The sequence below is a fragment of the Hippocampus comes genome, unplaced genomic scaffold (assembly GCF_001891065.2).
Source record: "Hippocampus comes isolate QL1 unplaced genomic scaffold, H_comes_QL1_v1.1 scaffold76, whole genome shotgun sequence".
NCBI lineage: Eukaryota > Metazoa > Chordata > Actinopteri > Syngnathiformes > Syngnathidae > Hippocampus > Hippocampus comes.
This window is the reverse complement of record NW_017805277.1, coordinates 1,285,426-1,299,167: the sequence shown is the minus strand read 5'-3', so window position 1 is coordinate 1,299,167 and position 13,742 is coordinate 1,285,426. Positions and strand designations below refer to the sequence as shown.

The 13,742-nt window shown below is 41.0% G+C and overlaps 1 protein-coding gene across 2 annotated transcripts in view; it reads left to right on the top strand.

Moving 5' to 3' along the window:
• Window positions 1-13,742, top strand: part of slc35f3b (solute carrier family 35 member F3b) — a 41,976-nt gene that overhangs the window by 10,749 nt on the left and 17,485 nt on the right. Inside the window, exon 1 of one of the 2 annotated variants that reach the window (XM_019870544.1) lies at window positions 10,713-11,158. The exons of the other annotated variant lie outside the window; for it this stretch is intronic. Coding sequence (XP_019726103.1) covers window positions 11,083-11,158 — 76 coding nt within the window. The 5' untranslated portion in view covers window positions 10,713-11,082. Of the gene's footprint in view, window positions 1-10,712; window positions 11,159-13,742 lie in introns of those variants that run through there. 2 annotated transcript variants of the gene reach the window in all.

The following is a 13,742-nucleotide window of genomic DNA, read 5'->3' as shown; positions in this document are numbered from 1 at the left end:
TTTCCCCCCCCCCCCCCCATATCTGTACTTCTGTTTTATACTACTTTTGGATACTATTTGGTTGTTGTCAACAAAACTTAATTTGAGCATCTTTACAGGGAGAATCGCAAGACTGAGAGATGGTGTGTGTGATTTTTACCCCAGTTCCATTAAACGAATATTCTCTTCTTGTCATGCCAAGAAAGACAAAATGGCGGATGTCCTTCATTGTTGTCTTTTGTTTACTGCGTGGCCCTTTTCTCTGTTCACTTTGGCAACACACCCCAGGATGGAAACTCGGACCAGTGGGATTTACAGTTCCAAGCATTATTGTGTTCAGCTGAAGGAATACGATGATTTCGTGCTGGCATGAGCATACAGTATACTGTATGCAACACTGATATACAGTGGGTCTATTGTGTTTGGAGTGTCATTGTTCGAAGTTACAGTGTTACCAGTCATCCATTGGCATCAAGAGAAGCTCACAAGCACATCAGATTATCAAATTCCTTGGAGGTGAATGGAGAACAATACAAAAAGGAACAAAATAGATTTTCCCCCCCCCCCCCCCCCGCCTCTCACTTCAATTCTAAGCGCCTTAAAGTGTAGTATGCTACCAAATGAAGATGTACATCATTCAAATTTTGACGGATTATTGTTTTACACCAGTGCATTATTCTTTTTTGGACAGAAAAAAATAAGGCTGAGGTTAGGATTGAAAGTACAACTAGGTGTGTCCACTGTGCAGTCAACTGCGACAGGCTCCGTCTTAGCTTACCCAAGACACTGATGAAGATCAGAGTTATAAAGATGAATAAATGGATGTAATCATCTCTGAATGTTCTGATCTCCTGTTTTGATGCAAGTGTTGTATTGAATTATACTGCTCGGGGTATTTGTGCCATAGCGGAGGGATTTCCAGATGTTGTTCAACTTCCATTAGCTGCTGTCATGTTCTTCTTCATTAGATTGCAAACGAGCTGAGAGTCAATCGGCGGGTTGCAGCCCAGTCGAATTAATCAACACAACTGACAGAATTCTGAACAGTCAGCAGCATTTGTGTTCTGTTGCATTGCTCCAACTGAATATCTTCACTGCTCATCATTGTACAAGGTTACATGATGCAAAACATGTGCACACAAGTGATATATTCATATGCAATCATATGTAATTCAATACAGGAGTCATTGCTCCACTAATAATAAACAGACCAGCTACCTTAATTGTGTATATCATTGAACATCTGATATAATGATGTCATTTCACACTGAAATTAGGTTTGTGAAGGGGGTCACACTAGGCTGGTGTTAGCACGGCACTCTAAGCCATTATTATTACCGTCCACCAACACACACAGTATTCACCTTCGGGTCCGCATATCAGACAATTAAAGCCAGAGTGGGCATGGATGTGAGCCGACAGAATTTAAGTGGCTGGTGGGTGCAGAATAAGCCAGGCGACAATCATCGGCCAACCTCAGGGCAAACTTTTGAATGCACGCCACCTGCTCAGCGTTTTAGTGCTTTTTACATAATTTGCTGTTCTCGAACAAAAAGTAGAAAAGCAACATTCACCACAGGCCCATGAATCCACCAATAAGTTTACCGGTTCAACTGGAATTGGTATTTAAATTGGTACTCCTGTTCATCCTGATGTTTGTTTTGACACCTAACACTTGGTCAAAATATGTCATCCTTGTGAGGCTTCAGTTTGGATGTTGACTGACTTAGAGAAAAGTTGTCACTGAGTATCATATTGTGCCACTAGCAGGTTGCAACAAAGCTACGAATAAACTGTAAGAGTCACAGAAAGGCACAGAAGTGGATGTGAAATTTATTGGTGAATTTATGGATCAAACACCTGAGCAAAAAGTATTGAAGCATTGAACAATTGAACATGCATTAAAGTATTCAAAGGTTTGGAGAAGTTTCAAATGAAGGTTACCTGTAAAAGTTTTTGGGCATTTTAGAACCATCCTTAAAATTCACCCGAAAGCCATATATCTAACTTTTTGTGAGTACATGTATATCAGGAATTAAAAACATGACTTACGGTGGTGTTGACAGGATGTAATGGTTTTTGACCTACAAAAAACAAATTCTCCATTAGAGCATTAAAGTTCATTAACTGAACAGAACATTCTGAACAGAACATTCTCTCTCTCTCTCTCTCTCTCTCTCTCTCTCTCTCTCTCTCTCTCTCTCTCTCTCTCTCTCTCTTTCTCTTTCTCCCTTTTTCTCTCTTCCTCTCTCTCTCACACGCACGCACGCATGAACACACACACACACACACACACACACACACACCTTTTTGAAGAGTGTCCAAAGCACCTGCTGCTGTCGTAGTTGGAATGATGACGCTGAGGGATGATTAGAAAGCATGCAGCTTGGCTGTTGGATGCGACCCACTGGCGCGACCCTGTCGCCCCAACTGAACACTTCAAAGACACAAACCAACAGCTCTGAAACTTAATGATACCACAATTATGCAGGACATGGCCCTTATGATCCCTTCCATTTTTTGTGAGAAACTATTCTTGATACATGGTGAGAAAGAATTGTCAATGACATTTTTTGACTCTTGTTTGAGACAAATGATTTACTACAAAACACCCAAACTAAAGCAAGCACGATGCAAGGATTGATAGAAATTTGGTCCATGTGCATTATTCTTAATTTTCAAGTCATAACTGCAAAGTGCAGTCTAACTGTGTGCATGGATGGGGTTTTCTCTATTTTGGTATTTTCATAGATGGGTGAAATTAAAAATGATCATTTGCCCCATTGGTTGGATGAACACAAAGTACATTCATGAGGAACTGCTAGATGTCCAATTGCGGTTGATATAAAGTTGGCCGCAGCAAAGTGGGCGTTGTACAGTACGTGACAATGCTACCTGCCACGCCCACCGCACAGAAACACGAGTTCAAATCACTGCCAGGTCGGCCATGTAAAAGAGAATCTGCTCTATTGTCACTTACCTGGACAGAGGTAGTAAAATAAACAAACAAACAAGCAAATAAATAAATAAAGATCAACATTAAGACACAGCAGTGGAGCAAATTGTATTCTCAATGGTTATTATTATTATTATTATTATTATTATTATTATTATTATTATTGGAAGCCACTGAACCATTATGTCATGTACAAACATTAACACTGAAGTTAAATATAGGAAAATCATTTGAAAAGATTAAGTAGTAATTAATTTAAACAGTACTGCACATGAAACGTAAAAAAAATGCGCTTAAATGATTGTCCAGGGATGATTAAAAAAAACTGTTCTAAACAGTTAAATGCAATCGTACTCATCAGATGCATCTTATTGGATGTGAAAAAAACCCAAAACGTTTCAGCCCCTGTAACACTATGCACACTTTGAATATTTAATTCAGTGATTATTTTCAAGATCACTAGTGGTACAGTACATGTACCACACTTTGGGAATGTAAGAGGAAGCCAGAGTACCCAGAGAAAGTCTATAGACTTTTCTGTCCACCTTGCACACAACAAAATTGAGTGTACCGCTCTGTGTTCTGTGGGTCCACATGCATACCTGTCATCTCTGTCCCACTTTGTGCTCCACTTCTTGACCGACTTTCATCCATTTCCACAAATATAAATGGATATGTGTGACCACAGTGCCCTCTGCGGGCGGTAAGGAGACAAATACATTTGTTCACTGCAAGAGTTGATCCGTGACGCGACAGCAGAGGGCGTCGTCGCATTTTTTTTGAAAGTGACATTTGAAGATTGTTAATAATATGCGAGAGAGGGGTTGACTGCCATTATAACGTTGACATTTTGGTCACTGCACTTGCTAGAGGAGTTTACTGTTTCGACATTGGTGCATTAGTCACACTGAGGCCTCATATGTCTACTTCTTCTCCGACTCTGTTAATGGGCTCCACATTTTCTTAAAATAAATCTTTTTTTTAAATTTTTTTTTTATATAACTCCAAACAGAGAGGCAGGATGATGCCCTTTGCAAGCTGCTCCCTCTCGGAGAGTGGTTTAAATGGAACTGCCGCACTCTCTTATTAACATGTGGAGTGCGACTCCGAGAGCTGTCATCAAGTATTACAGCTTGACACCATTTAAATAGACGCCTCTGGACTTCATCAGAAGTGGCTGCACTTTAGAGAAAGCCTCACATAATTTTGAAAGGCAGCAGTATGAGGGATGGCGTGAGACGAACTTTTCTTCTGTGTATGACAAAGAAAAAAACTCCAAAGCGGAAAACACCCCTTTCCGTGATGCTCGTTGACTTTCAAGTTTTTCAAGAATTTTTTTCAAAACTATTTTCCTTTTGGAAATCATGTAAAGTGAATTCATTAATTCCTGGATGAAACTATTGCCATTGTAGAGACATTTTTAAACAACACAGTTGCTGTTTTGAGAAGCATTGTAATATTTTTGACTACCATACAAGTATAAAGAGAGCTGTATGTTCACTTTCCTTTTTAACCATCACAGAAAAGAGCAAAAATCCCCTTAAAAGCAAAACACACTCTGTCTCAAAAGACTTGCTGTCTCACCTTATGATCGATTGAACTCAACTTTTTTTTTTACTCGCGATTTTTCTATCACATTGTTTATTTGGCATATTGCATTGTACGCAGAACAGTCAGTCATAAAGTATGCAAAATTATAAGCAAATAAGACAAACTGAAGATGTTTTCTGTATTATAGAAACAAAATCCAACCATTTTCTATGCTGCTTGTCCTTGGTAGGGTCACAGTTAACTTTGGGCAATACATATACAGTATATATACTTTTAATTATATTTAATGCCAAATAAGTAATATCAATGCAATGTTACACACTCTAGTTTTCCATCTGCAAGTGCCTGCGCTCCCATTTCTTTTTACGTATCTCATGCTACACACTTTTTTTGTCGAAAAAAATCCAAGTGCTACTTCTCCACTTTGTAAAGGAATCTCTGCCATTCGAGGCCTGACAATGAACCCTCCTTCAAAGTCACTTGGATCTCGTTTTATTCCTCAATCCGGTTGGTGTGCCAAACGTAATGGAAAGAGTACACCCGATTCTGTCATGCGGTGTCGTGACGCATTAGCGTCTACATTCACTCTCTGTTCATTTACTTAACATCTCCCTTGGCTTTAATGTATATTTTTAAGTGAAATTCTCTTTTTAGTGCAGAACCTTCCTGTCACGGCCGTAGATTTTCATTGGTCACAACATTAGGTACACCTGCAAAATGTGATGAAGATATTAAAAGAGGTTTGCAAACTACAACCGTGCTGTAAAGTATTGCTGTATTCATGAGTGTCAATCAATAATGCGCTTCATCTAAGGTAAGCTTTGAAACAGCTCTCATATTAAATCACAGGCAAAAGTGCAGATTTTCTAATGAGTTACTGCAGAGGGTACCCTGTGAGAAATCAGCACATGGAGCGAGGCGGTCATCCCGGAGTTCTGTATTTCAAAATGGTGAGAGGTGTGTTTTGGAAACTGTTACCACACCTTACCCTCCACTGTCCCAAAAGAAGCCGGCCGAAGCCATTCATCCAATAAATGGCTGTTGGTTGCTGTATCTTGACAGCCTCTTGTTTCCAAGGATGAGCTTTGTCTGCTCTGAGATGCATGTAAAAGTTCATTTATTTGACCTCTGTGGCACAAAGTACTTGGAAGAGCAGTTATCGGAGTCAATATGTTGTATCAGGCGCCCCCCGAACCCGCTCACCTAGCCACTATATTATTCCCTGCAAGATGAGATAAAAGGCGTCTTGCTTCCACGATGTTTGCCTTGTGTATCATTGCCTTGCAAAGCAGACAACGCATATATAATTGTGAAGATGAGATGAGATCAGGATTTTCTTTTTTTTTTTTTAACGAAAGCAATCCCCAGTTTGTCCTTTTACAGTACTATTAATCACGACTCTATTAATATTCATAGTTGCATTCGAATAAATTGACTTTTTTCAATGACCGCAAAGTGCTGTAGTCACAATTAAATCGCCAAAGCCGATGATGTCTAATCCTTTTAATGAATTGAGAGTCCAAAAAGCAAAATCTGAAAGCTTCAAGCGTCCATAGAGTTAAGAGGCCGATGATGGCAGCATAGTCTGCGCATGATATGCTGTATCTCACCAAAAGGACAACAGATGTCAGCAACATTTTGTCACAAGCATAAGTAGTAGGCCCACATTAATTTGAATGTTAATTTGCCTTAATACAGAAACGAAAAAGCAACATAATATTAACATAACATTCAAACTAGGGATGGGGTAAGTTTATTCAAATAGTTTATTCTTGAGCAGTTGTACAAAGTATTTTGGTTCAGAGTCTGTCTGAATCCAGTTGGAGGGAAAAGCTTTCCCAAAGCACTCCAAAGAAGACTTTCAGTTACTTTTAAGGTGGGCTGAGGTTTAGTGCAAACACAGTTAAAGCTTGTAAGTCGTGCACACACAAGATCTCTCAAGTTCTTGCAACACTTCAGTACCTTCAGCCACAGTACTGGCGCAGACGAAGGCGAAGATAAGCTGTCCAAGTTCCCACCGGGCTGCTGCTCCTTCTGCGTTGCGATCAGAAGTGTACAAGTGTGAATTAGGACAAATGTGAAATATGATGCTGATTCAACTATTGCAGTCAATTACAATAATTAGCTTTGAGACTGTACTGCGGGCTACTAAGCACGGGTGCGTGGATGTTTCATCACTCTTACTGCCAGTCTTCCTCCGTCATCGGGCACTCTGTTTGCGTGTGCTGAATCGATAACATTGATTTTTAAAACCACCCAATTTTCTTCCTGCCCATCCATTCAGTAAAATATTACGGTAAGGAGCACATTTGTAAAAGTGAAATGTGAACGGAGGTCAAATCATCAGAGTCAGGAAAAGTGATTATATGGATAAATGCGCAGCATTCAAGTACACCAATAGTTTGTCGAAATGACCTGCTGCAAGTCACAAGTGATGAAGTACAAAAAAAAAAAAAAAAATCATATTGATGTGTCACTAAAGAGAAATTCCACTTTGGGGCCTGGGGTTGAGAAACCAAGGAAATGAAAACATTGCCGTTTATTCCAAGTTGGTTTCCTATTGAATTTGAAAACTAGATTGAAGCGGTATCACCAGACGGTAGATTGGAGGGCAACCCAATGTGCTTTGTTTGCGCAACCAATAGAACAGGCATGACTGTGCAAACACAACATAATAGCTTATTTTCAAGGCACACACACACACACACACACACACACACACACACACACACACACACACACACACACACACACACACACAAAAGCTTTCCATAATTTTGTTTGAACTTCTTATAAGTTGGTCACCTTCACCAAGCAGGTTTTGTGTGTTTGTTATTGATCGAGAGCAATTTCGCTCAGTGGCAATATCGAGTTTATTAAATAATCCTTCACTTTAATCCTGTGTAATCCTTCTGAAAGTGTCTGTTGTTTATTTATTTTTAGGAGGTTATTCTTTCAAAATAACCTATGTGAGAAAATGTAATTCAAACGACAAAGCCTGTGGTCAAATTTTGAACATTACAGTACTGCATGTGAGGGTGTGTACAAATTCATGTGATCAATACTGACACAAGAAGTCCAATTACAAATATTAAGTAAGGCTGTATCATAGTGTACACTTCTGGAAAAACTGCTGCATCGGTGAGATAGGAGAATATGTGGTATTTATCCCTTTTTGCCTTTTATCCAGAACTCACAGAAGACAAGATTCAAACCCTGATCCTCAAGCTCGCTCGCTGTCCTGGCTGGCAACACAATTACTTCAATTCGGGTTTACTCCACTATTATGCGTCGTAAAATGACACATCCTACTGTACGTCTAAATCATTCCATAGTGTGAAAGTATTTTCACATCTTAAGTCAACTTTGTTTATTGAGCACTTTAAAAACAACCACAGCTGCATATAAAGTGCTGTCCATAAAATAAAAATCAGACATTAAAACAAAGACAGTTAAAACGACAAATGAATAACATAAAAATAGTAAACACAATAAAACGCTAAAAAAAAAAAAATGCGGAGTCTCATCCCGGATCGAAAGTCAAGGAATAAAAATGTGGTTTTAAAGCCGAGTTTTAAAGCTGGATAGAGAGGGGGCTTGCCAAATGTGCGGAAGGTCATTCCAAGGGTGAGACCGGAAACGGAAAAGGCTCAATCGTGGCGGCGAAGCTCAGGGAGGTAAGGTGGGGTGAGTCAATTTAAAGATTTAAAATAAATAATCTTAAAATCAACTCTTAAATGCCAGTGAAGGGAGGCTCATGTAAATGAGCTCCAGTTAGAAGATGAGCAGCAGCATTTTGGACCAACTGGAGACATTTGAGGGAGGACCGCCTGACTCCAAAATAAAGTACATTACAATAATCCAAGCGAGATGTAATGCAGGCATGGATTACTTTTTCTAAGCGCAGTTGATCAAGGAGAGGCTTCTTATCTAAATTGACAGATTTTCAGTTCATATGAAAGTGAATGCCTTTTTTTTGGATCTTTGCGGGGTTTTATGAAAGTCACAAGTGTGTTTTTGTTTAATAGGTTTGTTTGATTGATTCAAACACATAGTGATGTAAAGTGCGAGTGAAGGATCCTCAAAGACTTCTTTTTGCCCTTGCTTGACTACACACTAACCTCTATTCACACACTTTGGTGTGTGTGTGTGTGTGTGTGTGTGTGTGTGTGTGTGTGTGTGTGTGTGTGTGCGTGTGTGTGTGTGTGTGTGTGTGTGTGTGGCGTCCCAGAACAGTTTGATCCTCCTCCGTGCTCACACATAAAAGTCTATGAGTCACTGCCTGGGATCCTTGAACAATCTCATCCATCCCTTTCTTGCACCTTACTCCTCTGCTAATGGAGGAAGCTGACAACAGTCTCTCCCAAACACAGATGGCTCCCTTCTTCCCCGCCGTGGTAGTCATATAGACTCATGGGATGTCTCATGTGACCATACAACAAAAGGATTTTAACTGAAAAGCAGCAAATGTCCCACTGGCCACTAAATGTGGCAGTTCGCGGTGCATTCGTGCGTCTATGTATGTGTCCACCGCTAGAGGATCGAGGTGGAAGTGAGGGATGTAGTGGCTGGTGAGGGACGTTGGCCTGGACAGAGAGTCTTTTTTGAGCTCCCTGTCCTAGTTAGACAGGGTTAGGGGATTGGTGCTCGAGTGTGGTGAGATCTACGCGGTGAATTATTCAGTGGCGCTTCCTTCGGGCGTGCTCACGCTCAGCGGCTTTCGCACACCAGTGCAGAGTCACTTTCGACACGCACACAAACATTTGTGAACAAAGACATTGAGACGTATCTCTTAATCAATTCATTAATCAATCATGGGTTAAGATAGATACTTTAGTTCCCTCTGAGTCTAAGAAAAACATTTAAGTGCAATTATTTGGGGGGATCATCGGCTTCTGCTTGAGCGTGACTGGGCGGAGCATTCATTCAGTCACAGTTGGTTGAATTTGCTGTGGTTGAACTTCAGGTCAGCGTGTTCAAAATATTGTAAGTCTTCTCAGAAAAGTGAAAGCGACAGAGTGAGGGACCATCGTCTCTTATGTTTACACTTGCTGAGGTCCTATCGAGTTTTTGTGATGAAAGTTGACTCATGAGGAAGGATCGCCGATCAATACTAAGCGGTCCGGTCTAGCGGTGACCCTGATGTATTTATCCGTATGGTTTAAACGACGCATCAGCGGGAAAAGTAAAATGTTGGATGACATAATCGGAGGGGCGTGAAACCGAGCGTCATTTAACCAACTGCCTCCTTTCTGTCAGCGTGACACCGTCGATATGGAATACTTTCACAGCCAGTTCATGGGTAATGTCTCACTGCACTTGCAGGCCTGAAAACATTTGTTACAGCAGAGCCTTGAACTCAATGAATTTAAATATGTCCAGAATATATGGGGCTCTATTTTCATAGTTATTGCAATGTCGCATTCATGACTCATGAGTCTTTATAAAACACACACTCGCTGTACATCAGCATCATCATCAGAAAGTCCCTGCGCAGTCTAGTATGATCCAATACCATCCATCCATTTGGAACCCAGAACCACTCAGATTGCGAGGCAGATGTGCTATCAAAAATTCTGATGCAGTACGAGTCACACCAGTGCAACCAAACGATCACAATACCTTTGTAAATCAAAACTGACCATCATAACGTTTGTAATGGCAGAATCTTAAATCACTAAACTTGCCCTCTTGCTGTGCAGTTGTACCAAAAGGAATGTCGAGACATTAAGTCGTACTGCGAGGAATTTTAAGTCAAGCAGGTGTGGGGTAACGGGACCATTGTTTTCATATTCGACGTTTAAGAATGAAGACAGCATGTGACAAACTTCTATCGTCCCATAGTGACTTGAGAAAATTCTACGCTGGCATCAGGCTCACTTTAATTTAGATTGTGCAAGCGGGTGCGTGTTCAGGTTAATTCTACTGTAAGAGCTTTTTGAAAGGTGAACTTGGACATGACATTTAAACAATTAACATCGTATTGCCTGAGCTGTCTCCATCTGAAATTTCTCATTAAAGATAATTCATAGCCTACGTATGTATATATTACATTGAATAAAAGGTATGAACCATGTGTGATCTTTTTGTTTTGATACAGACAGTACGTTTGCATGTACTCTGTGCACAAAACCACAAGGGGAAAAAATGCATCGTGTAAATTTGTAGCATACTAGAACAGGCATCTGCAGGGGGTTCTCGGGGAGTCACCAGCTTTTGGGAAGTGTTTTCACGGGTGTGTGTGTGTGTGCGTGTGTGTGTGTCGTGGATGACGTGGGCGAATTGCAGCAAACGGTTCCGTGTACGCGAGGAGAGACCAGCACCGGGCGAACGCAGTCATTTAGAGGAGGGAGGGCACGGAGGAGGAGGAGGAGGAGGCGGAATGGGGACGGGTGGAGGGGTCCTAGACTAGGAGGAGGAAAGAGTGATCACTACAGTAGGAGAGGTGGGGGGAAGTTAGACGGATGGAAGGCGCAATGACACCGGGTCCTGGAATGTGAAGTGTCCCGTTAAGAGGTCCGGAGTCTGGGGGCTAAATCTGCTTCAGGGATGTAGTCGAAGCGGTTCCGGAGCTCATACCACCCGAGCTCGGCATCATGAAGAAACACTCGGCCAGGGTCGCCCCGCTGTCCGCCTGCAACAGTCCGGTGCTCACCCTCACCAAAGTGGAAGGTAGGCACTAGGCAGGGCGCATGTCGACTTGGAGCGAATTCACATTTGCGCTGAACGGGGTGGGACAGCCTGCTACGACGAGTACCATGTATGGTACAGCTAATGGTGCGCTATTTTTTTTTTGGGGACGGTGGGACAAAACTTTTTAAATTGTCATTTAATATCTAAAATGCAGCTGGAACAAGTTAGAGTTGAAGTCCAGTCACTCGTTGGCCATAAAATTAGGCACTACTGCACCAAACACTGAGATCAAAAATTACAGAAATGTGAAAATAACCTGTTTACATTGTAATCGTTGTTTGTTCAGTTAACATAATAGAAACGTCTGATGCAGTGCAGTTTTACACCAGTGCGTACAATAATGATTGACAACTGCAGCAATTCCGAATGAGGGGGAATTGCATTACTGTACATTGTATTTCAACAACAGAGAAACCAGTCCAAATATTACTTGACACATATTGACGCCTAGCATGCAGCAAGGTGTTTGGTGGTTTCAGGACCTTGCTCAAGGGCACCCTGGCACTACTCAGGTATGATTAAAAAAATCGAACCGTCACACCTTATATAGTGTGACTCAAAACTGCATGATCTCATTGTGCACATTGTCACTATAAGCCACACAAACCTCTGCTCGGCGGGCTGCTCCATATGCGAGGTTGTTATTGCAGCAGGGATTCCCTCCTCAGTCTGCAACCCCTATCCTGCCACTGTCGCCAGGATGAAAACAAATGTGCACCTGTCAGAATTGAACATAGCTGAGTACAGTCTCTCTCCGCCACCTTTGTTGTACCTGCAGGAGCACAGATTGAACACTGATAATAGAAAGCCAACAACACATCTCTCTTGTGGCGTGCTGTGCTGCATCACCAGTAACATCTAACATGTCCCCAAGCTTCAGTTCACTTGTCTACCTGGTGTCCTACCTCAGGCTTTACTGATGTAAAAAGGTGTGATGTGTCCAGCGCATTTGTCAGAGGGAATGTCCCAATGTTGTAACATTAGCGGGACTGCTGCAATGAAAATGCATTCACAGTTGAATAGGTGGCTGATCTGACAGAACATTACATGCAAATTTGTCTAATCTCAAACTCATTTGCATCTCTAAGAAGATTAAAAAATGAAGGCAGTGATTTGTGTGCGTTTATAGTTGCTATTAGGTAAAATGAATAAACATGATGAACTTTTGACACTGTTTTTAGTTGGGCATAAAATGTTATTTTTCACTAAAATTTGAGTTTTTTTTAAATTTTTTTTAACCATCCTAGTTCAGGAACACACAACAGTGTTACTCATGCGCCACATGACAAAGACACAATTTTAATGTGCAATATACATGTGCCTAATATATTTTATTTTTGATAATTTATTTTACAATGCCTGTATAAAAGATCTACTGTTCTAACGCAACAGCAAAGGGTTTGAAGCAAACCACAAAATAACCACATATGGTATTTTCCCCCCTGTGCAAAGGGTTTATATAAAAATCACCATTCAAGGATGGCACAAAACATTTTTTAATGAATCAAGAAGCCACTCAGAGTGTGTCCTGTGGGCCGCCAGTTGCCCGTACCTGTTCTCAATCTTATAGGAAACCCGAAAGACTTTTTGACTTGTATGGAAGCTTCCTGACTTGACAAGGCTCCTTTTGTTGCACCGTCTGCACTTTTGTGAAAATATATCAGAATAAAAATTGAATCAATCATGCATCGACCAGCTGTCAGAATATGAGCACTGGTGTTAAGTCAGTAACAAATAAACCGCATTTGTTTTTTCATGTAAATTCAAAAGGCTTTCTCATTACCCAGCCTAGCATAACATTGGCAGGATATTTCTGGTTGGTGTCAGGCCGGAACCGCCCATGCTTTATTCACAATACCATTGGTCAGTACCCACTTGGGTATGTTTTTTTTTAAAATATAGACCAATATAAAGCGTTAATTTTTTTTTTCTTTCTATGTAACATTAATGGCTTAACAAACATGGCTTCTTGTGTGTTTGGTTGTTTGTGTGTGTGTGTGTGTGTGTGTGGGGGGGGTGTCCTTTAAAGTGATGGTTTTTGTACATGTGAGGTTTCTGCTTGACATTCATGATATAACTGATATAACTATATCTTGATTCCCAAGACTTGTATAGTTTGTTGGTAAGCGAATGAAGCTGGGTTCCCCAGGCTGCTGTATTTAGTGTCAAGTATTTTCGCGAGTTGGTTGCACTTTCACCAGAGTGACATCGGACTGGCTCATAACTGCAGCACAGTGAACAAATGGTTACTGAATCTGCCTCACAGTTCAGAGGTTTGGGCTTTGCATCTTCAAAGCTCCGGCCTTCTTGTGTGGGGTTTGCATATTCAGGCTCCTCCCATATTCCAAAAACATGCATGTTAGGTTCATTGAATACTTTAAATGGTCCATTGGTGTGAATGTGAATGTGAATGGTTCTTTGTCAATATGTGTCAGTACCAGGCTTGGACACAGGACACAGTTGCAGGGTTCAGAGCAAAGGGGAGATTTATTTGAGGTTCAAGGGCTGAAAGCTCAAAATAGGCATGACTGCAAAAACAAAGCAAGGGCTGGACAGAACTGTG